The sequence below is a fragment of the Sylvia atricapilla genome, chromosome 1 (assembly GCF_009819655.1).
Source record: "Sylvia atricapilla isolate bSylAtr1 chromosome 1, bSylAtr1.pri, whole genome shotgun sequence".
Classification (NCBI taxonomy): domain Eukaryota; kingdom Metazoa; phylum Chordata; class Aves; order Passeriformes; family Sylviidae; genus Sylvia; species Sylvia atricapilla.
In genome coordinates this window covers 31583110-31609724 of record NC_089140.1, presented here as the reverse complement: position 1 = coordinate 31609724, position 26615 = coordinate 31583110, and the positions used below count along the sequence as shown (strand labels likewise).

The 26615-nt window shown below is 37.6% G+C and overlaps 1 protein-coding gene and 1 long non-coding RNA gene across 2 annotated transcripts in view; both read right to left on the bottom strand.

Annotated features, from left to right (window-relative positions):
- DNAH11 (dynein axonemal heavy chain 11) overlaps positions 1-26615 on the bottom strand; it is a 69787-nt gene that overhangs the window by 41601 nt on the left and 1571 nt on the right. The window contains 7 exon segments of the mRNA XM_066340541.1: positions 11854-11905; positions 22848-22942; positions 22944-23042; positions 23708-23751; positions 23754-23766; positions 25181-25394; positions 25493-25581. Coding sequence (XP_066196638.1) covers positions 11854-11905; positions 22848-22942; positions 22944-23042; positions 23708-23751; positions 23754-23766; positions 25181-25394; positions 25493-25581 — 606 coding nt within the window.
- On the bottom strand, positions 4682-10801 carry LOC136360990 (uncharacterized). The gene is made up of 3 exons (XR_010743554.1): positions 10613-10801; positions 9270-9356; positions 4682-4853 (listed from the first exon to the last, which is right to left on the bottom strand). It is a non-coding gene; the product is annotated as an uncharacterized lncRNA (long non-coding RNA).

Below are 26615 nucleotides of genomic sequence, written 5' to 3'. Positions count from 1 at the left end.
TAAATGTTAGTGCCCTCTCATGGTTTTCCCATTTGAAACTAAGCAGTGCTGTGGTAGGAGTGAGGAGCTGCACAGACCAGGAATTAGTCCTGGCCAACTCTATGCCACCACCATCATTTTGTAAGCAGAGCACGGGAAAAGCTAAGCCATATGGATAACCAGCCTTTTCATGCAGCTAGTCCTCAGGACAACAAAATTCCCTCCATAATTTTACTTATACAGATGTATCCTTAAAAGCACTCTCTGAGTGCTCAAGAAGATATGGCTGACATCCAAAGCCTGGAGCTTTTCATACAGAAACAGCAACTCTGTAAGAGCCTACCAACTGAAAAAACAGATGTTTTCTGTGCTGCAGAACTTAGAAATCCTTGATAGCTACTCTCCATGGAATCAAACAAACAAACAACAACAACAAAAAAAAAACAAACCAAGATCCAAAACAAATCCGGGGTCAGTATTAGTTTAACATAGAACCATAAACCCTAAAAACATAGTTCTTTTTGGCTGGGATTTAAGCACTCAAAGATAGATGTGTATTTATGCCCTCAAAGGAAAAACCATGAGAGCTGGCCAAAACTGAGCTCTGATGGGGCTTCACAAGCTCCTCTCAGATTCACAGATAAAAACAGATATTCTGTCAGTAGCAAGACAAACCAGAAAGAAAAAGTTAATGTGTCCTAATGAAAGAGGATTTGGAAATGAAAGACAATACTTTAAAAAAAAAATCATAAACATATAGACAAGATTGCCTGTGGCAATGCAGGACACCCACTCTGCCTATGTTTGACTTTAATTCTGGTTGAAGCATGAAATTATGGTACTACTAAATTCCACAGAAATTGGGGAGCCAACTAAATCCTGACAGGACGATAGAAAGAGGAGACCATTATAAGGATGTGATGGCTAAAATAGTCATGCCAAGGTGGAAGGAAATTGGAGAAATGACATTCCCCTGAAACTAGAAATTTCAGTTCTTAATGCTGGGACTTCACGACAGCCACTGAGAGACTGTAAACTTTACATGAGGAAAAAACACTATGAAGAAACTTGCTCAAAGGAGGAGCAAGTATTTGAAGTACCCATCAGCAGCTCATGAAGAAAACTGGCTGCTCATGGACTGAATAACAGAGATTCAGTTCAAAAGAAAGATCATTTAACATGTCTGACTTTGGGATATATATATATTAATATTTAAGAGCACTGAGGAGACCAAAGTGAGTACCTGGAAAACCATGCAAAGATGGGATGCTGGAGAGAGTATACTTACTGGAAAGAGTTCATTTGAGGGTATGCTTGTGTAGGGCATGAGGGTGTTTAGGCATGGTGTTCACATCTTTGGGGAAAAGCTGAAGGGTTACCATGACCAATAAAGTACAACAAAGTACAGGACAGCAAAGTAAAATCAGATGGAGCTCCAGAGACAGCAAGACTGACTGATTTCATCTTATCCATGTTTTTGAGAAATAATTGCTTCTTCTGGTCTCTACTTTGCCAAGAAATTTTGGTGATGTGTAGAGTCTTTCAGAGTGATTACTGCACAGAAATTTGGGATGTTGAAAAGGTTCTGGAACCCAAGTAAATCACTGAGATTCAGAAATGTCTCATCTTGAGTGTGCCTAAACCCATCAGCACATTAACATTAACGGTGTCCATCAACTACGTTTGCTTGAGCATCATTCTTCCTTCATAATTTATTCATCATTCACTATGAACGTTTTTAAAATTCTCAGGTGTTTATCTGTCCTCAGATACCTTTCAGCTGTCAACCCATATTTTATAATGGTGCAACCCATTGTCTTCACCTGACATACTTTCAATTCAAATTTGTACCTACACACATGGGGTGTTCTCTGTACATTGACAGCAGAATTGATTGCAATGTCCAGATTGAAAACAAAACAAAACCAACACAAAACCAAAGAACAGCACAGTGTAGTTTTGGTTCCTGAGCTGCAGATTCCTCAGCATAAACAGAACTGCAGGATGTAAGATTATAAGTGAGCTCAAGGGAAAATGCGGCTTAATGTAGGATGTTGATTTTTCTAAAATGAAATGGAAAAATGAGACTATATCCCTTCACTGGGCTTTAAATTATGAAACTGTCTAAATTGACCCTTTTGTTCTCTTTCACATTATATTAGTCTTTTGTTCTTCAGATCTGGGGAAATGAGGAGGTGATAGGTCACTCTGCACTAAGTAAAAGTTCATATAGATATCTACCGGTGTGTTAACTCAGGAAATTTATGTCTCCTTCAGTACTATAATGTCACTACTTTGCTTCCCTGCAACATGAATACAACATTTCCTGTTCTTGCCACCAGAAGTGCTAATTTGCACAGTAGGGGACTGGTGAAATTGTTGCAAGGTAAAAGGAGTTTGAATGATGGCTTTCAAAAAGCCCTTAAAAAGAACAGAAAATAAAGGAAAGGAAAGAAAAGGGAAGAAGAAATTACTGTGGGAATAAGGAAAACATAAAGGATAAAAATGTGAAAGGAGAAAATGAAGAGATATATTAGAAATAATTTTTCCCCATCCTTTCTTAAAAATATATACAAACGCAACAGTAATGAAACAGAGACAAATAGCACTGTCAGAAAGAAAAATGCAGAAGGTAAGCACCACTATTGACCATGTCACTGAAGTATGTAGAATTGAAAATTATACAGAATATGTCACACAAGATTGTATACGAGTTGCCATTGGCCTTTAAGTTGCAGAGTAAATTTGTGGAATGAAGAACTAACAGCAGCAAAATTAGAGTTAGGAGGGAACTTCAGCAAAACTTAAGCAGAATTGGAAAAGGAGAAGAGTAGGGGGAGAACAAAGAGAAAGTGCAATGTTATAAGGTGTAATAACTTGGTAAGAACTCACAGTCTACTCAGAATGCTCTTTAGAACAGTGGTGGTTAAACGCCTCAGAAAATGGAGAAACAGAGCCTGCATAGAAGATCACTGTGGAGTAATCCACTACAGGAAGGCTCTTTTAATCCCCAATCAAGCAAATAATTTTAGTATTGAGTATGAGGCATATATCCCTTTCAAAACATTCTCATTCTTAAGGATTAATGGTTTTCAGACTTCTCCTTTTCTTATCAGCTACCCAGATATTTCAGGTGATGTGTGAATTAAAGCCTACATAACCTGAAAGATCCTTAAGATGCCACTGCCAAACCAGTTTTCCTAGCTACTGCTTTCCAGCCTTTAAGTGAGAGTTACAGTTTCCCTCCAAAACAGTGTCTCTAAAACAGAGTTTAGGAGAAACACTTGTTGCAATGATGGCATAATAGTATGTGTACTTTTAAACAGTTTTAAATCTGAAAGCATTTACATGGATACCTTATTTTTTCCAGTTCTATATGGCATAGGAAAAGTAGAAAGAATTAACATTTTTTGTGACATTTAAATCATTTGTGCAAAAGTTTAAGAGTTGAGCACATGTACAGAATTACTATGTGTGTGATCAGGTAAAGTACTTACAAATTGCATTAAGAGCACCACAAACTCCTCATCTCTCTGAAGTGCCTCATTATGTCCAAGACGTGAAACTAAGGCACAGAGCAGTGATGTGACTTTCCTATGAGCAGGCAGGAAGTCAACAGCCAGATCTAGGAGAAAAATTTGATGTTCACCAAGCCTCCATGCAGGCAGGTTATCACAGGGGTAACACAGGAGAGGCAAATCTGGTGCCACACGTCAGCAAGTAATGTTTCAAGAGAAGTATGTCAACATATGCTGGGTTATGAGATAACTGAAATGTGTTGCTATTTTGATCTGCTCATGACTGTTTCTTGCCCCTGAAATGTGCCTTACATTCCACTGCAGCCACACTCTCAGGAATCACCTCCAGGAGTGTTCTCTGACGTCCATCAGGCCCAGGGCTCAGACTTCTTTTCTAAATCCTGCAACTATGACCTTCATGTCCTCATCACTGAACAGATCAAGAACCTCTTCTGTGAAAAGACAAAGGTAACACATGACATATAATCTTCTACATGGTATTTAGCCCAATGGGGTTTAAGCACATAACCAGAGCTATGGTATGATGCTACATATATCTAGTAACAAAACAGTCTCCTCCCATTCCCTATGTCTTTTTGTCTAAAAGGAACTATTCTTTTCCTTTTCTTTTCTATTTTTTTAAATGGATGGGAAACAACTTTGTTTTGAATTTGCCCTGACAGGAAGTTAACTTAAAAATTATGTTCCCCTCAGAATGGTGGCTCTTTTTTTCCCAGGCTGTTGGTAAATTGTTTACTAGTCTGGTTGAAAAAGTAAATTTAATTTTAAAAAGTCTTTCAAGATGCACTTCAGCTGTCCAGACATGCATTTTTTCTTCCATCCTATCCCAACATCCCCTCATTCAGAATCCAGGTTCTCTAATCTTCAAAACACGGATGAGACTACATTGCTACATGCTACACTTGTGCAGTCATGGGAACATTGCTTGAAATTAGTGAAATCACACCAAAGCAAACATAATATTAAGTCAGAGGGACATTCTCCTTTTCCCCCAAATCAATGCACCCATGCATGATAAGCCTTAGCAATTTGTCTCCTCAACTTCCTAACCAAGTTTGACTCAATGCTCAAGCTGGATGGCTTGATATGGCCTCTCTAAAATTTCCCCCTACAAAATATCTGAAAGAGAAATAATCTCTTTAAAGTTCAATGAAAATACAGATAATTTGTCATTGGAAAAGATCTTTCAAGAAATTTGTTGGTTTAATCACCTGATACCACCAAGTCATTAATCAGCACAAGAAAGCATTCAGCTGGAACTTGGGCATCTGTCAGCAAAAACACTGTGGGCATGTTCTTGGCACCTGTCTTGATGTACAAACTGGCAAGATCTACCTGTAAGGAAAGGAGGCAATCACTCATATTCTGTTAAAATGTTGATAGAGAAAAAGTGTGAAATAATGTTCATGGTGGCAACACATTGCTGACTTCTCCTTACTTTTTTCTGTTTATTTACATATCACTAATTTGCTGTATAATATCCAAAGTGAAATGTAGTTTGCCTCTTTTCCTCCTGTATCAGATACTGAAGCTTTGACATGACCCAGTGGTAAAGATAGAAGAAATCTCCCCATGAATTTACTGAAAAGGGATATTGTAGCCATGAAAGCTCCTATCAAGAACACCAAAATTACTACACCAAAAATGTTATTGAAGAATCAGATCCATCTTAAATTCTGTTGTTTCTGAAAGGTCTTATTTTTTTCATTAGTGAATTTATTTAGGAAAGCTTTCTTAGCTGCAGAAAACCCCAACAAAACTGAGGTGCACACTGTTGCCCTGAGGGAGACATGGGGACCACGTGGTATAAACATGGAATGCTTTTTGGCTTGGGTTTCCAGAGAGAAAACAACCCACATCAGTTGCATTTGAGTGTGACCACATTTGAAATACAGAATAAGGTCAATGCAGGCTGTTATGACCAAGCTGTCACAAAACCTAGCAAAGCAAACCTTCAGGCTTGTTAACAGAGGCTTAGACATTTTTCTGCTTGGAAACAGCAGGGAAGAAATGACCACTTAAGTCATTCAAGTGACTTACACTGTACCTCATTTGACCAGAAAAGGAGAACACAAGAAGTTAGACACCATGGACATATTGAAGAACATGCTGCATTTTTCAAAGCAGAATAGCATATACCTCCCTCTGAAAACCAGAGGCTGAGAAAGCCTTGAGCTACACACACTGTGGTAGTTTGGCCATGGACCAAAGTAACAGAAGGGCTTGGCATCCACCAAATTTGGGCAAAATTAGATCCTTATTTAGCCACAACTGAGATTCAGAAATATTGCTTGTCCACCTAGAGTGAACATGAAAATGTTCCCACCTTGGCTGCTTGCTCACATAGCCTTGTAATGTCTGTAAACCTGATAAGAGCATCTCACTCAATTATATTCCTAATCTTTGCATATGGACAGTTTAGGTGACTAAAGAACTCACATGCAACAAGGACGTTGTTTTTTTTTTTTAATATGTTCGCCCACTTCAACTTTATACCCCCTAAACCAATGCATGTTGAACAGCACATAAAAATTTGTACTAAATCACTAACTATAAATACCAGAACTCAAATCACATCTTTGTAACATGTGAAGCAGCTGCCTTGGAAAAAGTGGAGAAACTGCTAAAATTCCATGAAGTATCTAAGGGGACACTAAAATATATTTTGACCACCCAGTTTTCAAAAATAAAGAAAAGAGGTACAGCTGGATACCACAGGAAGCATAGGAGTTGTTAGTGTAAATTCCACTGTTTTGCCTGTGATTTTATCAAGTTTGTGCATCTACAAAACACATTCTTGAAGTCATGAACTCAACAGACTCAGCTAATATCTACTAGTTTACCCTGAGGCCCTCACTTCCTCTGTGTAATTTGGAAAACCTCCAGGGAGCAGATGTATCCTGCCAGTCCAGACAAGCTCTGTTTACCACCTACTCCAATCAGAAGTTCATAACCCCTAGAAGCTTATAGGATAGGACTGATTCAGCACCTGATGACAAAACATCAATAAAGTGACAGTAACATAAAGTAATGCCAACAACCTTCTTAGCAAAGTTTCTCAATTCCTTTTTATTGCACCAATAAAAAATTACTTCCCCAACCCTCACCCCCTTTCTTTTTCTGGTCTGTTTTTGAGATAATGTTCTCCTAATACCTAAAGGTACGTTATCTTTACCTCAGCATTTGCTATTGCTTGCAATATTCAAGCAAGTGCAAAGAAAGGTTCTTTTTCTTTATCAAATCTTGAAGATCTGCCAATGACCAGAGCTGTCTGGTTACACTTCCTTTACACTGAGTTGCTCCAAAGCATCCCACCAGGATTCTGATGGGCCCTGACTGAACTCAGAACAGAGACCTAGTGAACTTGAAGGGAGGTTTACAGGGCTGTAGGGGCACATGAGAATTTCACATCTGTCAGTTTGCACCACAAAGGCCAAAGGACAATGAGTCATTTATTGACAAATTTGCTTCAAACTTTAATTAACTCTGGAAATATCTCACCAGACTAATTAAAGGATGCTGTTATTTGCTATAGTATAGAATACTGTAACAATATACTATATAATATAGAATACTATAAGGGAATGAGACCAGATGAGGACTTGTCCCAAAATTAGACAAGATCTAATTGCAAAAATTTTGAAATGTGTGTATTGAGGTAATTCCTCCCACAGAAAACTATGTTTGAGATGTTGAAAGAAATCTCTTGTAGTTTATTTTCTAATAGTTTATATACACATCTAAAATCTATTTTCAAAATTCCATTTTTTAAAATCAGATGCAGATTCTAAGGGATGAAAGACCAGAGCTTAGAGACAGCAGGTTGGACCTTTTGCTTAATTTATCAATGAAATGTCCGCTTTGTTCTCTTTATGTCTCCTGCCACTGAAAAATTTTATTGAAAAGAGCCTTGAAAAAAAAGCCACTGATGAGAACCTTCTTAAATAAAGGTATAATGTGTCTAACCTGGTTGCATCTAATAAAGAGCTAAAAACCTGTCCAACCAAAACATTACTGGAAGCCAATTCTCTTTGACTTCACTATAGAACTTTACCAGCCCTATTCATGATTTCACAATGGATCAAAAAAAAACCCCATAAAAGGTGCAGAAAAAACTTGCAGGATTTAATTTCACAACCCCTTTTCCACAACTGCCAAGCTGTAAGCCTAAGACACCCTGCCATTTTGTTTGCCTAACTGAGATACCACTCTCAGTCACTAGACTTCAGAGAGAAAATAATGGCTTACCAACATTTTCAAGCAGAACTGGTGATACCTGAGAAGGCTTCTGTTTGCACATCTGATGATTATCATATCAACCACTAAATCAGCCTAAAAAATAATCTACAGTCCCTATGAAAGGTCTGCATGATTATCTTTGAAATTTAAGCATTTCTTTAATCCTCTTGGAGTGAAACTCCTACAATAGATTGCTTTGTCAAGAGTGCCTTCTCTAATATAGCTCCTGTCTGATTATGTGTAATGTGAAAAACGATGACACTGAAATCCTAGTACAACTCACTGAGAAAAAAGTTTGTGTGTTAAACCATTTGACACTGCAAATAATACAAACTGCTTCAACAAAGCTAATCTCTGCCAGCAGGGGCCCCTGTCTCTTTTTGGAAATCACTGATATTACACATGACCAGAGTGATGGTACCTGTTGAAGAAAGATTACAAATAATGACAAGGAGCAACAGTGAAGTCTGTGTCTCACTTAATCAGCAAAATCTTAATCTTCTGAAAACTGGTTGGTTTTCTTCTGGGCAGGAAAACAAAGCAAATGTACTAGATCAAATTTTAGAAACAGAAGCTGAGATTTGCAGCCATGATGGGTACTAATATATTGCCTGACATGAAAAGAAAATTAAATTAACCTGAGGTGAGGTAAGCATACGTATAAAAAACAAATATATGGATAAATAAAATACATCTGAATTGACACTTAAAAGTCTTGGCTGGTTTAGATACTAAAAAGTACAGAACTGGGCAGCAAAGCAGCTCTAGTCTACCATGCAGCAGCATTATTTACTATACACTTAAGGTATTGTCCTTGCTTTGAACTAATCTAACTTTAAAAGCATTTTCCCTTTCTTGGAAACAAAAGAGAAATACTGCTTTTCTTATAAAGGCCTGATACATCATTAACTAATTAAAAGATAAGGCAAACTATCTACAGCATTATAGATTATCTCTCCAGTCTCAGAAAATAAATGGTGTTAATTTCTGTGGAGTGCAAAAAACCCCCTGGTGAATCTCTGTTCAAACAAACAAAATGGGGGTTATTTTTAACACTGTGCCACAGTCTGCTCTTCCACAAGGGCACCAACGAAGTCTATGTATCAGCTCTATCTCTGTATAGTGTCCCGCATAAACCTTCCATTAAGGGTGTTATGAGTTTGCACAGCAACAACGCCTGAACAGCAAAAAGCAATGAATTCATGCAAGCACAGTTAGCATCATGATGGATTACATGTTCCCTTTATAGATATTTCAGCTACACCCACTGCATGGCAGACAAGAGTGGGTTCACAGAAGCAGGCATGCCATTGCAGCTCCCTAGGAACTCCTCAAGTAACTCCCCACTGCTACATAGAGTTCAAATGAATAAGACCTGTCACCACTCAGTTTCTAACTTGATGGCACTAGGCAAAATACTTTCTAGCCACCAACATACCTCAAAATACGTGTCCAGAGCGTCCATCACCATTTTATAACAGAAATTACAGTCTTTGCTTTCCACTAGTTTACCCACATAGACATGTGTCGACTCATGATCCAGAGAAAATGAATATAATTTGGTTGGTGTAAACACTTGGGTGTAGCAAACAAAATGCCCTAAGGATAAAAAAAATATTTTCTTTTGTAATGTTGTCATCTGGCATCAAAATTGGATGTCTTAAGAAACTGATATATTCTGCAAAGACATCAGTTATACTTTATAGATATCCAACTGATATTGTGCTTGAATCTATATATTCTTGAACATGAACCAGGATATCTCTCAAATTAGCAGTTCTCCAGCCAGTTGAACATGCAAAATATAGTTAAAACAAACATGTGCTCTGCACTGACTGGCACACTTAGGTGGGCCATTATGGCTTTGGGCTCCTGAGCAGTACAGGACACACAGAAGCATCAGCACCACGAGGACCTTCTATGGTCACTAGCCCTGTGTTCCAATACTGCTCAAGAAAATAGAACAGGGATCATCATGACAAAATCAGCACTTTCTCAACTGCCACCTTAAATCACAACTTCTGTGCCAGGATGAGTGCAAACATGCGTGATGGGCCAGTGCAACCCCATAAAAACAAAGTTTGTGATGTAGAAGAGAACCTTGTCTTTCCTCCTTGCCTTCACAGTGGTCCATGGGGCGGGTAGGCAAAATATTCTGTAAAAGAACAGAGCTGCACTTGAAGAAACAGGAGAGCAGATAAAAACAGGATCAGACTGACCTGATTTTACAAGAGAGGCCAGGATTTTCTATTATATCCTTTGCTCTGTCTTCAATCTCTGCTCTGATGTTCAGCTACCCTTTGAAGCCCCTGCTCCATGGAAAGGGATGTCAAGCACTAGAACAGGATACCCAGGGATGTGGTTGAGTGAACACCCCTGGAGGTATTTAAAATATATGTAGATGTGGTACTTAGGTATGTGGTTTAAGAGTGGACATGGCAGTGCTAGACTAATGGCTGGTGTCATTGATCTTAGAGGTCTTTAGCTACCTAAATGACTCCGTGATTTTATGATTGTTTCAGAGCTTCTTCAATTTCTGTTTTGTTCTACCTAGTCTTCCAAAAGTTGTTTTGCATTTTGAAATGTTGACCTTCTTTTCTCAAAAACCAACCAACCAAAAAAGTAAGCACAGCAAACTTTGCAAACCATTGCTCTGTTTCCACTAAATACATTTTCTGCCTCAGCTTTCCACCCATCTGATCTACCTGACCAGGGTCACTTTAGGGTGGGGACTATCTCCTACGTTGTACGAAACGCATCTGCTCTTCATCAGTCCGCAATCCAACCTCCATTATTAGATTGTAAAGATCAGCAATAATAGAGTGTTGTCAGGCGCATTAGCCCATGATACAGACCTGAAAGCCACTGGAAAGGTCTATTATATTAAGAATGTAGTAGAACTTCATATCACTTGGTGGGAAGTTTTGAATCCCTGGTGAAGACATCTGTCTGCTTGTACCATGGCTCCAATATTCTTGATTATTGGTGGAACAAAAACTTGTTGTTGGAAGTGGAAGCAAAATATCTTTCTGTAGATGGTAACCAGGGAATCTGAAGAAAGGAAGCTGGAGGCAAATACTGCAAAATGTCCTTGAAAATAAAAAGAGAAAAGGAGATGAAGGTTCTCTAGCATCAGACAGCAGATAAGAGTCAATGAAGTGTTAAATGACAATGCAGCCTTGTGAGCGTACAGCTACTTGTGTGTCACAGGAAATACTTCATTTCTAGCCTCATCCTTGATGCAGTTCCACAGCAGTTGCATGTCTGGTTATGAACCCCAAGGGCACATCTGACAGGTGAATGGCCACACAAGACTGCAATTCAGGGAATTCTCAATGTCATAATAGATTTAGCATGCCTCTTTCCATGTAGCTATAAGAACAGCAAGATTTTCAACTTGCGCTAAATTTAAAACACTATATTTTCTCCTTTTCCCTTTCATCTGCTACCTATTGTAGTGGAAAGGTAAATAGTAATTATTTCATGTATTAAATACAGGATTGCTCTAATATGACACTTCAAACCATAGCTGGAGGCTTGATAATGAAGCTGCCAGCAGCTGGATTCATATAGGCAACATACTGAAAATAATGAATTTCTGAAATATTAGCGTTTGCCTATCATAACTGAGAATGAAAATGTAATTTGATTAATATTAGTGACAAAACACTGAAGCACTGTACATTTCCAGGCTTAACCCCAGTAGAAGAATCAACAGTTCTGTTCTACAGGAAATCTGGAATACAAATATCCATGGAAGTATCAAATTGGGATTGACATTTTAAAATTAAGAATAATCACACATTTACTATCACGTAATATTTTTTCAAAATTTCTGTTACAATTAAGTTACTAAATTTTTACAAAGCTTCTGATGATAAAGGTTTTTTTTTTTGTAATGAAACTGGTTCCAAACACACTTGGAGATGAGTAAAGCATGGTCAAAAGAAGTACAAATCAGTCTGAGAATGCACACAATCATCACTCATCACAGATAAGAGGAAAATTAGCTGATCTCAAGAAGAAAAAAAGCCCGGCAAAGATCATCATGGAGTATCAGGGGTTGTGCTCCTCTATTTGCTGCATTATCCAATACTCTTTCTGTCTCTCCAGATGACACAGCTCCTGGTGAATTAAAAGGAGACCACCTAAAAAGTGAAATAAAATAAAGCTTTAAAAAAAGGGATTCCAGTTGCTGGCAATTTGTATTCTTTTTGTCCAAATGGGAAGAGAGTCTTGTTTCTTAAGATGTTAGTGTACATCTGAACTAGGATGAGCAGGTCTTTAAAAGAAATGCTATAAAATAAAAACTCATGAATAATGCAGCTATTCCCTGCTCAAATCAACAAATCCTTCCTTCCCAGAACTTAATAAAATAATGCATTCACTTTCTTTCCATGTGCTTGTAATGAATTTTACTCTGTTTTAGAATTCTTAAGTAGTCATATTAAATTCCTGAATTGCATGGTCAGCATTTTTCTTGATTTGATCTGTTTTGTAAAAACAAAAATTTTAAATTTTTAGCTAGGTTTTGTTTTAAAATAATTCAAAACCATTCAAAAGAAAGAAGCATCAAACCTTTTAAGCACTAGGGATTTTGAGATCTTAACTCTGAAATCTTTGTGAAAGAATAAAAGCTTTCCTGTCTCAAAAAGAGTATAGTTACGGGAAGAAAACAGGCGAGCATTGAGACGTTAGCTTTGCATGTCACTGAATTAGACCTGACTGATTTCTCCATGCAAGAGAGGTTTCAGATTTGAGTAGTCACTTCCTTTTTTTTTTTTTTTTTTTTCTCTTTACATCTTGTTCTTTAACACGATACTCAGTAGATGCCTTGTGTCATTCCTTCATGGGATGAAGTATGACCTAGTGAAAAAATTTATACAATTCATCTGGATTAAAAGAAGCAACAACAGTACAGATCATTCAAAATGTTTTCTTTGTAAGTCACATACTTTTTTATGTCATATAAGATGACATGCTTGTGTCTGAGCAAGAATTTAATGCATATTTATGATAACAGTGAAATGTTTACACATAACATTGGTCTTCCTGTAACAGAATGAACTAAAACACTAATCTGTTGATTTTGGACTGGAAACTTTATTTTTACACAAGTTCTGGTGAAGGAATCCAATACATTTTAATGGCCAAAACATTAGATTGCCATTTAGAAAGTAAGTCAATTGTCACCTTACTCTAGGTGGCACTGTCTTGGCATCTTAGACTAGATGCTCTACTGATTTCCCTTCCAACCCTAACAGGTCTGAGATTCTGTGATCACCTTAATTGCCCAAATCAACTGAATTGTCCTTCAGTGGCCATCTTCTATGTTTTTATTCTCATGGCAGAAAAAGGCTGTTTATTTGAACCAGTATCATAAAGTTTCTATGGATTTTGTCTGTTGTCTTTACAGATGAAGAAAACATAGAAGGTGTTAGAGGCTAAATACCTGCAATTTAAGGAATCAGTTTCTGTATCTCAGCTATCCCTGCTCTCTACAGTCAATCATTGGGGCCAACATCCAGCAGCTCCATCAAAAGCAGCTGAAGGATACTTTCCTTCCAAGGCTCCACAGCCCCTTCACTTTCTGTTTCTCTTTTCTAAAATGGTTTATAACCTCCAAGGAGCATATGCTTTTCTCTTTAATCAATGAATTTCAAAGCTTTCTGTTTATTCTGTGGTTTAAGGTTGCCATCATGGACCCCAGCACAAAAATTATAACATTAAGGAAGAAGCAAATGCTTGCCAGTGTCCATAATCAATATGTTGCTGAATCAATGCACAAGGCCAAACCATTCCACATCTATCCACTTCTGCCATATTCAAATCACCAATAAAATAGAAAAGTTTCTCATTCTTTTTCTGGAACATAGGTATGACCATGCTCTTTCTCCAGCTTTTTTTTCCAAACATCCCTGGAATGTAACGCAAAGGCATAAAAATTATTACCACATGAAGCAACACTGAAATGAAACAAAATCAAGAATCCAAAATCATGATGGCTAAAATTTAGAGTGTTTAACCATGTGCAAGGTTGGAGTTTTTTTGACTATTGAAGTCCTTAGCAATCAGTGAAACTCACAGATAGTCTTTGAGAATATATTACCCCAGAATTATGATTTCTAGAAAACTCTTGTTGATTTAGTTCACTGACTACTTCACAGCTTTTGAAAATTTCACAGCATATCCTTCTGCATCCTTTGAAAATGAAATGCTTTGAATGTGAAATCCCCAGGTATCCTGACACTCAAAAAATTAATCAGTGAGTAGATTATTTTCTCCTTCTCCCAGGAAGAATTAAATAAGATTTTTACCAAAATAAGTAAAGTGCAAAAATATGAATGACAGATATCATTTAATCAGGACATTTAATCAAGAATCTAATGCAATATCATCTCCCAGACAAAAGAATGTTAAGGTGATTGTACTAAATTTCAGCCTACTCCCCCAAATGAGGTGCTTGCACAATGGTCAGTGCAGACCATCATGTTACAAATGTACTACAAGAGTGAGCAAATTAACTTAAAGACCCTTATGTATTCATCAGAACTGTAAAATACTGAAACATAAACTTTGAGTTGATACAGTTTTTAGCCAACTGCACTGCTTCCCTTAGATGTGTAAGGGGAAAAATAGCTACAGAAAGCTACTGTCATGTTGAAAACACAGAAGAAAACAACTTTTTAAGCATTGTTATAATGCTGAACTCTGGTACGATGCATTCCTCAACTTTTTCCAATTAGTGAAGTATTCCACAGATACATTTCTAATTGCCCTCGTTCAATTTTGTGCATAGAAACAAAAACCTGCAGAAATCACCAGGAATTTATTAAAGCAGGACTGGAAAACTAGCAACCTCCCTAGGTCATATATTTTTGTTCAAATTATCACAGAAAATAATTGGCACAAAATAAAACCACAGTAATAGATGGACTTCAAGGAAAACTTCAGTATGTCATAGTGACTGAGGCTCTCATCTTCAACTAGCATCCTAAATTCTCTCTGTCTCAGAGCTGGGATTTGAACCAAAGGGGTTATGAAACATTTAACGAATACAATGCTTAAAATCCTCACAGCACAGCAGAGAATTAAATGCAAACTCAATACTGTTTGGCAAGAGGAAAGAGATTTCTTAAAAGTTTTGTACATCCAACCCAAATTTTTTTGTCCAGTCAGTAATGTAATGAATTTGGGATACACCTGCTATTGATTTTGAGATGATAAAAGCCCAAATTTAATAAGATTTTAATATTTCAACAAGAAATGCCTGTATGTATGTTAAAAAAACCCTTATCCATTCCATGTAGAATAAATAGAAGAGGAAAAAATGCAAACTACAGACTTTTATTTTTTTCTGTTGCACTGTGCATTGAAATACTTTGGGTTGGGAAAAAAACCCAAACAGAAATCTAAGCATATGGTTTTGAACTTGTCTTGCTTATTTAAAAACTGGGCAACATGTTCATGAGAGCTTGTAGGAAATGGAAACTGCACTTGCACAGGGGAAGATGAAAGCTGGACATGACAGCACTGCCATGGTCCTGACTCGCAGCAAACTTATTAGTTCCTTGGGCAAAGCAGAATGAACAAATGCATCCCTGCAAGCAGTTTCCAGGAGGACTACAGAAGTATTGTCATGGATTTTTCAGTGAAATGAATCATCTGCAAACTTCAATAGTGGTTCTGACTGGTGAGCTCAATGAAGGTAACAAGCACTTCCAAGGCCATTTCTGTCTAGTCACAGTCAGCTGAAAGGATGGTTATTGACTGGAGAAGTAAAGCAAGAAGATAAAGAGTGAGGGTGTGCTGAAAGACAGGACAGAAATGGAGAACCTTAACATAGTTGCAATTGGATGATCATAAATTTTGGGGGTAAAAGCTGTGGCTGCACTTACCCCGCTTTCTTACCACAGAAAGGAAAAAACTTTTTTGCAGAAACTATGTGCATATGAAAGGCTTAAAATCTCTTAATTTTATAAAAGACTATTCTGTTCTTTTAGCTCAATGTGTGCCCACAATTTTAAATCCCAAATTAGGAATCATCCCTCTTGATCTTAACCTTATCTAAATTTTTTAATAATGTCCACAATTATAAACACTTACACATTTTTGTTCTCTGTGGCAGTGTTCCAGACTTCATTATTACTGAGGACCCCAGAATTAATGTACTAATATTAGTTTGCATCAGAACGTGCCTCCATCAGGCAACATTTTGAAATTTTCTGCTGTTCTAGAGACAGAGTGGGTGAGTCATATGCCTCGGGGAATGCTAAATAAAACCCTACACTACATGCTAATCTCACCCACTCCAGCAGATACCTCAAAAGAAGTTATGTGGCTACAGATAAGACGAGACCTGACAGAAAATACTGCAGATTAAAAGTGATATGATCTGTAAGAAAAATCCTTTAACCTCTGAACTATGGAAAGAACATAGCAATGAACAGTTATGAATCACTGCACTTTAACAAGTTCATCTCTTAAGCTCTTTTTTATGAACAAAGACTTAATTTAAATTGCTCATTTGTGCAATTTGCTGTGAATGACTCTTTCCATCATGAAAACAATCCACAATTTGACTGTTCCAAATAATTGCTTGGAGTGATGGCTTAAGACGCATGAAGGCACTTCAGTGTATCACTTGAATGCATTTTCCAGGAAGAAATATTGGTACACAGAAACACAAAAATAAGGTAAGAGGCCATAATGTTGATCTACACATGACAGTACAAGATCATTCCATCACAGCTCACTGAGACAGTGCTGTAAACACAATGGAAAGGGAACACAATATACTTTGTTTCTGGATTGTCATGCAGTTCACCTGCTGTGACAGGTGAAGGTAGGGACTTGGTAGAAGAGGATTTAACAAGAGGAACCTGGGCTGATGAGCAGTGGGCAGAAGGAAGAGCTGCAGACATTGAGTCCACTGCTTTGTACCTGTCTTAACTTTTCTTGGAAGGAGCAGTGGATGGTTTACAACCCTGACTTAAAATGTAAAGGTACACTACTAAAACTTCACAGCAAATCCTTAAAGGCTCATAACCTCTCAAATTTTATGCCACAAGACTGTTGGTGGGTGTTACACGCTTGGAGAACAAGCCCCTGTGATGCTGACCCTACATCCTTGGTTTATTTAAGAAGTTTCCTGCAAGAAGAATACACAGCCTTTGCTGCCCAGGAGCTCCTTTCATCAGCTTCTCTTTGCAATGGAAAGTGTTATGCTTTTGTACTCTAGAGCCATGGCCATGGCTGCTACTGGAATGGCAGTCATTAGCTGAAAAATCCCTCCCTGATCAGAGGAATTTCTGAAAGCCTTTTAAGGCTGATTCCCCATTAAAGGAGCTATGACAGTTTACAACAGCTCATGATCTCACTCTGACGCACAGCAAATTTCTTTTCTCCTAATCTTTCCATTCATTTTGATGGGCAAGAAGGCGATTAAGGTTTGTTAATGCAGGATTCTATGTTAGCGTGAATTTGGAAACACTTCAAAGAATAAACTAAGGTATAAAGACAACAAAATGGTCTTTGCTTATCTGATGTGAATACAGAAGGAATTAACACAAGACATGAAAGAAAAAACAGAGTAAAAGCTCATTCAATTAAGATTTGTGGATTTATACCTACTTTTCTAAACCTGGTGAAAATGTAATCCATTAGCAGTGATGTAGATTGGCTGAATAATTAGACCACTGATTGCAAAAGCAGTTAAATCACACATCAAACACACTTACATGCTTCTAAAGATTTTATCTTATGACTTCTAAAATCATAGAAAGTTTTTAAAACTGAAAAATATTTTGTCATCTTCTCTAGGACATTTAAAATGACCAGCCAGTGTATTAACTTACTTCTCTAGTGTTTTTTATGGCATGAAAAGTTGTACAGCAAAGAGAGCAGATAGTTTTTCCTGTATATTTGCTTACAGTTCAAGTTACAGGAAGGATAAAAAAGAGATGACAAAGAGGGCATATCCACTGACAGCTGGGTTCTCCCTTGATTGTATTCTTCATGAAGAGCTAAACAGACAGCTTTTATGAGCCTATTTTGCTTTGACTGTCTGACTCCTCTTAGTTCAAAATCTACCAAAAGTATAACATTTTTGGCCACCATGCAACCTTCTCCATTTGTGTTTTACATTAACATTTCCTTTGATCTGCACCCTTCTCATCAACAGACACTCCAAACTCCACCAGACAGGAGTGACCCTCCTTGGATGTTTTATGGTACCTAGCAAAAGCAAACTCAACTTCTGACTGTCCATTTTGGTACAGCCACAGGCACCATGCAGAGACACCCAGGCCAGGGCAAAGCTGGCTCAAGGCTTCTTGTGAACAGAGGTAAAGCCAAATTTTCTCATCTGCAATCAGACAGCAACTTGTGGGGGCACAGTGTCAGTTCCAGTTTGCCCCAATCAATTTCATCCTTCTCTTTTCCCCTCGCTTGACAAAACTTTCAAAGTTTTTCAGTTTGCAAAGCAATGAGCTTTGCCAAGGCCCAGACAAGAGCAGTAGCCAATGGTTACGTTAAGACTGTAACAACTGTGGAATATATTTTATAATTTTATATTTTTGGCGATTTTAATATATTTTATTATATTTTTTATATATTTTGTGAGGGAAGACAAGTTTCACACATCTGTATGGAACTTAGGAGCACTGCTGATGTTGTGTGGTACTGGAGACTGTTTTCAGAGTCAGCACCAAGCCTATTTCCTATAAACACTGTTTTTCCTACTCCAACATTTCCAACAAGCAAGAATTCTTTGCCTTTTATTACAAGTAAATCAATAAAGTATGGGAGATATATAGTCTAAAATGTATGAAGAAAGATTGACTAAAATTGAAAAGGAAAAAACCCATCAAACACTTGCACATCACAGTTTACTTTTAGAAGCAAACTGTAATTTATGTCTCTCTCTCTGTCTAGGACAAAATTCTAAAGAGTGATGAAACAAGATACACCATTCTTTTATTCTCAAAGAATTGCTAAAAGAAATTATTTTACTGGATTACCTTTTATGCAGTATTTTTATTCAACTTCTTCTAATAGGAAGCTTTTGAAATCTTTTGTAGCTGAAATGCATTTGCTTCACCTCAGGCTTTACAGAACACCAGGCTTCCTATAACTGTTAGAGAAGCAAAGACTGGTGAAAGATGTAGGTGGTTTAATTTCTCAATTATTTCAGTTTAATTTTTTGCCTGTTTTTCACCTTACCTAAAACCATTTGGACAAAGAGTTGGCAATAAATAGCTTTAATTACTGTAAGCAGCTAAAAGCTTCCTTGCCTGATAAATCTTTCTTTTCCAAGCTCTTCAACTGCCTGATAAATATTTATTTTCCAAGCTCTGCATTTTCCTATCAAATATTAACCCTCAAAGACAACAGGAGAGTTAGTAATGGACTATACCTTTTGACCATCAGATCCATGTTTCTATGTCCACAGACTTCTAATCTCCCCAGGAAAATTCCTACTTGTCTAAGTATTAAAAAGTTGTAGAATACAAGTTAATGCAATCAAAACACCATGAATCACTTGAGAATACCCTATGGAGAACACACTAAAGAAGTGTAAAAATAATCATACCTTCAAACTGAGGCAATTACAACTAATAGGTCATGCTTTCTATTCATCCACTGACAGGTGTATTTATCATATTTCACACCTTCTACCATTTGTCTTCCAAAAATATGGCTCTCACTTTATAAGTTGTTCAAGAGCATAGTGGAAAGCTGATGAAGTGATTTTCCTCCTCTAGATTTCATACACATTGTTTGTGTGAAGTTAGTTTAGCTGGCAAAAAAAAAAGTATCTGTGCATAAATGTGGCCATAGGATAATGTTAAGGCTTCAATTTGTGGTGTACATTTGCTGTGGGTATTATTTTCAATGATTTAAATGGACTTGGAGCTGGAACTTCTTTTACTATGGATAAAGGGTATGCCACATAGAAGCAGGCAGATGCCAGAAAAAGGCTGGAATCCTATGAGAAGCCTATGATAGGGCAGGTTTCTGGGAAGATCTGTGAACCTGTGTCGTTGTTGTACATGACATATAGAGTGACATAGTAAAATCTCCAGAAGGCTCTTTATTATGGTGGCATGCTGTATTTTATGCAGTTTTATAAACCTTGTGGGCAACTTAATGTGGTTAATAACTTTCTTGTTAATTATTCTATTGACTAGTAAAAGGTTTTCTACTTGTTGATCAAATTATCTATTCTTGGACTGTTTACATATTTTCTTTCCTGATTCTCATGGGACAAGAACCTTGTTATTACAGGTGCACTTGCTTTTCACTCTCAGAATAGATTGTTGTGTTAAAGCAACATTTCATTCTCAAAATAGCTTCATATGGAAACTTGCAAATTGCTTGTTAGCTGCTCTAGAAGGAAATGACCAGCCAGCTTTGGCTCGTTCCACAAACCTGCAGAGAGGAGCACTCGCTGGAGCAGTTTGCAGGCACAACTTGTAACCTCATGGGGGACCCACGCTGGAGCAGTTTATGAAGAACTGCAGCCTGAGGGAAGGATTCAAGTTGGAGAAATTCATGGAGGTCTGTCTGCCATGGAATGGACCCCGTGAGGGAGCAGGGGAAGAGTGTGAGGAGTACTTACCCTGAGAGGAAAGGAGGAGCAGAGACAACAATGAGCTGACTGCAACCCCATTTCCCATCCCCCTGTGCTAATGGGGTGAAAAGGTAGAAAAAATGGGGAGCGAAGTTAAACTGGGAAAGAGAGAGGAGTGGAAGGAAGGCATTTTTAAGATTCGGGATTTTTTTTTACCACTATCCTACTGTGATTTGACTGGTAATAAATAAAATTAATTTCCCCAAGTTGAATCTGTTGTGCCCATGATACTGTGCTGAGTATTTGATTTCCCTGTCCTTATCTTGACCCAAGGGTCTTTCATCATATTTTTCTGTCCACTGTCCAGCTGATGAGGGGGAGTAATAGTGTCTTGGTGAGCACCTGTCATTCAACCAGGGTCAGCCCACCACACTGCTGCTCAGATTAAACAGTACACATAAGAGAGGAAAAAAACCCAGTTAACTGATGGCAAAATTCTCTGAAATGCCTCTTTGAGGATATATGTGGCCACCAAATAAATAATAAATTAACATAATAAAAATTAGAAGGAAGACCAAGTATAAATAATGAAGTTTGTTTCAATTAATCTTCAAACTGGATGTTAAAAAAATGCCAACTAATAGCAACAGATACTCACAGGTTCTACTCCAGGTCCTGGAGTTTTGGGTGATGAATATCAGCTCTGGATATTGTAGCTGGGGGAGCAGCTTTTAAACATTTACCTCAAACAGCAGCCACATTGTCAGAGTCATAAAAACACGTTCATTGCTTGTAAGGGTCAGAACCTAGAAATCATCAGTAATCTTTTCAGCAAAAGAAAGTTAAGATATGCTGTTTAACAAGAACGTGGTCAGGGCAATCATGTTTATAACAGTGCCACAGAGAATTATCTGCAACACAGTGCGTACACCATTCCTTGAACAAGCTAAACAAACTCTGTTTGAACATGCCTAGAATTTTTTACCAGAATCACAGGGGATGACAAATTCTAAAGGTTTTACTTGACCTTGTATGAGTTTGTTAGAGTTTAACTACTTCAAAAGGTGAGTAGCCTGCTTTGCCGATGTGAGTTCTCCTGAAAGCAGATAAAAGCAGAGGAGGGAAAAAAAATCTCTCTCAAGGTCAATGGAAATAACCAGAAGATGAGTCAGAGCAGGACTCTAAATTTAGGTGCTCCAAAATATTTCTTGGAAATGCCACTTTGTGTTTCTCAGATTGACTTAGATTATATAGCTCACCCCACCAGGCAACTTGCTATGTAACCGGAGGGTTACTGGGGTTTAAGTTTCTAAGACAGGAAAGCACAAAACTCCAATCACTTTCCAAAGGTCACATTCAGAGCTTAGATTCGGATTTCATTACATCACAGCATTTAAGAGAGCCCACAAGATTGATTTAGCTGTATCATTAATAAGAAGGAAAGAAGAAGGCTGTATCCTGCTGTGCTTAGACTGACTGATTCAGATTTTCTACCCTAACTTTCCATAGTACAGCGATGCAAGGACTTCAGCAAGGGAATCTTAAATCTGTTTTACCGAGAGACTTTCCAAACACCAGTTTCAATAATCTAATCATTGATATATCAAATTACATCAGCTCACATCTAGGAGGCACAACCAGCATTACAGTATTTGCAGGCTAACTTAAGGCTTTTTGTTGTACCAAATAGGTAAGACAAAGTGTTAGTTAGGTACTAAAATATTACTTAGCAATAGTAAAACCCAAAGAAATTAAAAGAATAAAAGGAACAAGGAATGCACACTGCAAAACTGCCTCCAGAAAAAATAGAGGAAGAAGAAAATGGCAAAATAAGTAGAGAGGAAGCCACTGTAATTGTCTCAATGGCTCATCTTGTTAGCATCCACAACAGTGTTGAAGGACTCAGTCTACATAGGATATACACATCCCTATTTAAGACAACCTTTTTTTGCCCCTCATGGGTAATATTGGTTTGTCCTCTCAGAGAAGATGACAGAAGAACTGCAAATTATAATTCAACAGAATCTTATCACTTAAGTGCTTCAACAATAACATTGCACTGCAATTAAAATTTCAGAAGATGGTACATCGCTGAAACAAGCAGCTTTTGTACCATCAAACCCATGTTTTCATCCTTTGCTTGTTCATTAGGTGGTTATTTAAAATAACAAAAAAATTTCAGTGAACAGTCAATACAGCAAAATGACTGAATTTTATGTAATAATGACCTATTTCTGTTTTGATTACAGGAGAAACTGTTTTATGGTTTTAATGGTATAACTGTTTTATACCATTAAAACCATAGTTTTAATGGTATGGATGAGATAAGGGAGGTACACGGGTCTGGAGAAAAAACAACGGCCCTTCAAGGCAGCTGGATCAGCACTGTTCAGACAAATACTTTTTGTCCTCCAGCATCCTGCCCTGCCCTCCAACCTTTGGAGAACCACCAGTGCACTGCACCCACATCTCGTTGCATCAAAACCTCAGAAAAATGGAAGAATTCTATCTCCTACATGTTTGTGTCATCCATTTTGGATGGAGAATGACATCCTAGCAAGAACACATGTTTCTTGCCGTCTTCCCACTCTCAGATTTCCTGGTGTGTAAAAACCACACAGTTCATCAGCTGTCAGAACTTCTGCATTAAGTTCATTCCAAATGGGTATTTCTTTTGTGTTCACATAAATGTGATGAAGAACTTTCAGAACCTGAAGAGAAGGGACAGGGTGAGTGTTAGTGACACCATATTCATAGAGTAGGAATTTCTGACTTTTTCCTGAACTGGATCTCTGACTGAATGCCAGCACTCAGCCAGCAGTTTGCATTAATTTACTCTTGTCTCTGTGCTGGTTTAGTCCCAAATTTCCAATAAGCCTAAGGATAGGAAAGAAGACTTCCAGTCTGAAATAGCTGTATTCTGCACTAAATTCTAATAGAAAGTGTTAAATGGAGAAGAAAATCTATGCAGCTGCCAGCATTCAGTAGCAGAAATAGGCAAGCATTATGTATTAGAATTATTTGTCTAGTGTTTTGGCAAGAAATTCCATTATGTCTGTCTAGAAGCCTAATTAAAACATCCTGCTTCTCCTTCCAGAACAAAGTATTACTTAGTCTATCTGTCAAATTGAGTGTTCATTACTTCACGCCATGATTAACTGTCCTTTGGGACATGCAAACAACACAGAAAACGTAGAATTTGTTTGCAACATTTGAACTTTCTATTGCTCATCATATGGCTGACCAAATAGCCTCAGCAGTGTGTTATTACCCTGCAGCCTCAGGCAAAGGCAACATGAAGAATATTTTATGCAAGAGCCATGGCAGTTTCTTTACAATGTGAGATGGAAAACATGCTACATAGGCAGGCAGGTACCTTACACTTTCCACTCCCTGCAATTCCAGTGACAAACAGTGACACACTGCCAGTTGCTCCTGCAGTTTAAAATCTCCAACATGAAGAAGGGGCACACAGTGAGCACCTTTCCTCTCCTGTTGTAGTTCTTATCACAGAAACACAATTATTCACAAGATTTTTTTTTTTTTCCTTTCACATTCTTATTCCCTTTAATAGGAAAAAATTAGCTTGCACTGTCTTGGCAGATTTGCCTCAGCAAAGCTACTGTTACATCAAGCAACATGGTTTCTCAGAAAATTATAAGAGAGTTAGTGCAAAGGAATTAAAGCTGTTACCTCAGCAAGTGAGAGGAAATCCTATCCTGCCAGACAGCCACATAGTCCAGCAGGACTGTGAAAACCCAAGGATACAGAACGGTTATCACAGTTCTGCCATTGCTTTAGCAGAGTGGATTCCGCAATCAGTTGTACAACTGTAATTCATAAAAAAAAGTCAGTCTCCTAAAGTAATACATTGCTTCCAAAAAAATAGTTGTGTGAGTCACAGAATAGAAATAGCTTGGCTGCTTGTAGATTCCTGTTTTAGTGAGTATTCACTCTGATTTTCCAAGGCCTAACAGGAACACGTTCATGATCCTCAGTGCTTTTCTTCTGATTTACCCATTTAGAAGGAAACAAACTACGCTGTAGAAGGCTGATTGTAAAATTCATAACACTCCAAGGCACACTTTTTTGCTTTTCCCCTTCTGTCAGGGTTATGGAACAAGAGAGAGAAGAGCACAAAATCCTTTATAAATCTTCTGATCAGTCACATTCAACCAGCTTAGTAATTTCCAGTATACCCTAATAAAAGTAAGGAGTGTGCTGGCACATACAGCAGATGTGGATGTTCCTTGAAGAAAACTGGGAATATACGCACTTTCTTTTTGGTCTGTCTACGAGCCAGTGTTTCTGTTTCACTTTTTTTACCCTGTTTGTAATTAGACTAAATTAGTGCTTAAATTTAGCTTATGGGCAAGTAATTCTTGTGAGAATACATGCATGCATTTAATGCGTATAGCACAATGTGCGTTATATTATACATAAAAGCCAGAGGACCAAAAAGTCACATGTAGCCATGCACATTCCAAATTCACACTTTCTTATTTATTCTTGGTTTTGTTCCCTTACTCTTCTTACCTCACTATAAATATGTGACCAACAATGAATTGGCTATCAAATGCAAACTTTTCTTATTGCGCACAAACAAACATTTTTGTCACTCCAGATAGTGACTGTACACAGCTTTTCGGAACAGGACACACATTTCCTAATGGACATATCTATCAAACTGGAGAACATTACTGCCATAATGAAATGCCTTTAGAATACTGAGTCATTGAGAAACCCTTTATCAATGCTTTATGATACTCAAAAATAATCTTTGTGTCAAATACAACCAATCCACTGCCAATTATTTTGATCAAAAATCTTAAGGGGAGTAATTAAAGACAATGAATTCTTTTACTTTGAGAATGAAGTTCTCTTCTGGCTGCAAGTACAGCTCCAGGCTAGATTGTTTAACCATCTGCTCAAACTGTAGGTTCCCCGTCCTTGGAACATCCAGAGCTGGAAACAGGTCACTGATCAGCCCTGTGAAAATTGGGATATCATCTGTCACTATTTTATGCAAATTGAAGTCTCTTAAGACTCACATAAGCACATGAAAAAGGAGGGTAAACAATGTATCACAGGAGCATGAAATGTTCTTTTTAGGATTCTGTTTTTATTCAAAGGCAAAACACCAGAAACATATTTTATCCAGTCCTCAGGTCTGTTCTTGTCTCCTTGATTCAGGGACCCTGCAATTACCAAAACTGACTTGATAGCATGTAGTCCCCAGTCATAACAGCCCTACAAAAACATTTTAGTCAGGTTAGCACACGAAATAAAACTAAGTGGTAATGTTTATGAAGAAAACAATCATTTTACACACAGAGTAAAACAAGACATTTTTATTGACTTGCAGTCTTTCAGTGGCTTTCAGTCAGTATTAGAGATTGAATAAAAATATAAAAGGCGGAAATATATATACATATATGTATATATATTTAATTGTTAGTATTCCACCATTTGGCTCCCTATTCTTCACTTGCTACCAGCTGGGTAAAATTTGAAAACATATTCTGCAGCTACACCTTCCTATAGGAATTCAATGTAAATACAGCCTATTAGTATTATCTATTCCCTCTTCCCTCCCCCACCAAAAAGGAAAAAACAAACAAACTCCGCCAAAAAAACCATACCCAACCCCCAAAACAACAACAAAACTGGAAGCAGCTTAACAACTTAAAAATACACCATTTTCAGCTGACAGATGCCATGCCTCTATCCTCTTCCGTGACAGTGGTAGCTCTATTAGTGTGAATCAAATGCATTAAATACATCACAAAGAATAATTAAAAAAAAAGTCATTTTCAAACTCAGCACAGTTCATGATCAATAAGAAAAAAAAATTTGGAGGTAATAAAGATGCCAGTTATCTGCACTGAAAAGGAGTCTTCACATTTTAGAAACAGTACATTGGGACAAAGAAGTTAAACAGAGTTGATAATTAAACCAGGAAATTTAGGAATATACAGTACTGAATAAGATAATGGTTAGATTTAGGCAAATTTTTGTTGTTGTTATGTGGTTTTGTTTTTTCACACAAATAAATTATTGCTGTTTTGCTGTCTGAAAGGGTGTTAAAGAGCATCTTAAAAGCAGCCTGGTGTGTGGCTTGTCTCATGTACGAGGACTCTATTTGCCATGGTGTGACAGGACCAGAAGTCCCTTCACAACATGTGCACTGAAAGCCTTGATAACCCTTTTCTGCAGCAGTTTCCATAGGCTAGGGTCCTAGTGTCCCAAAGGTGTATTTAAGGTTCTGAAAGTCCCAACATTGG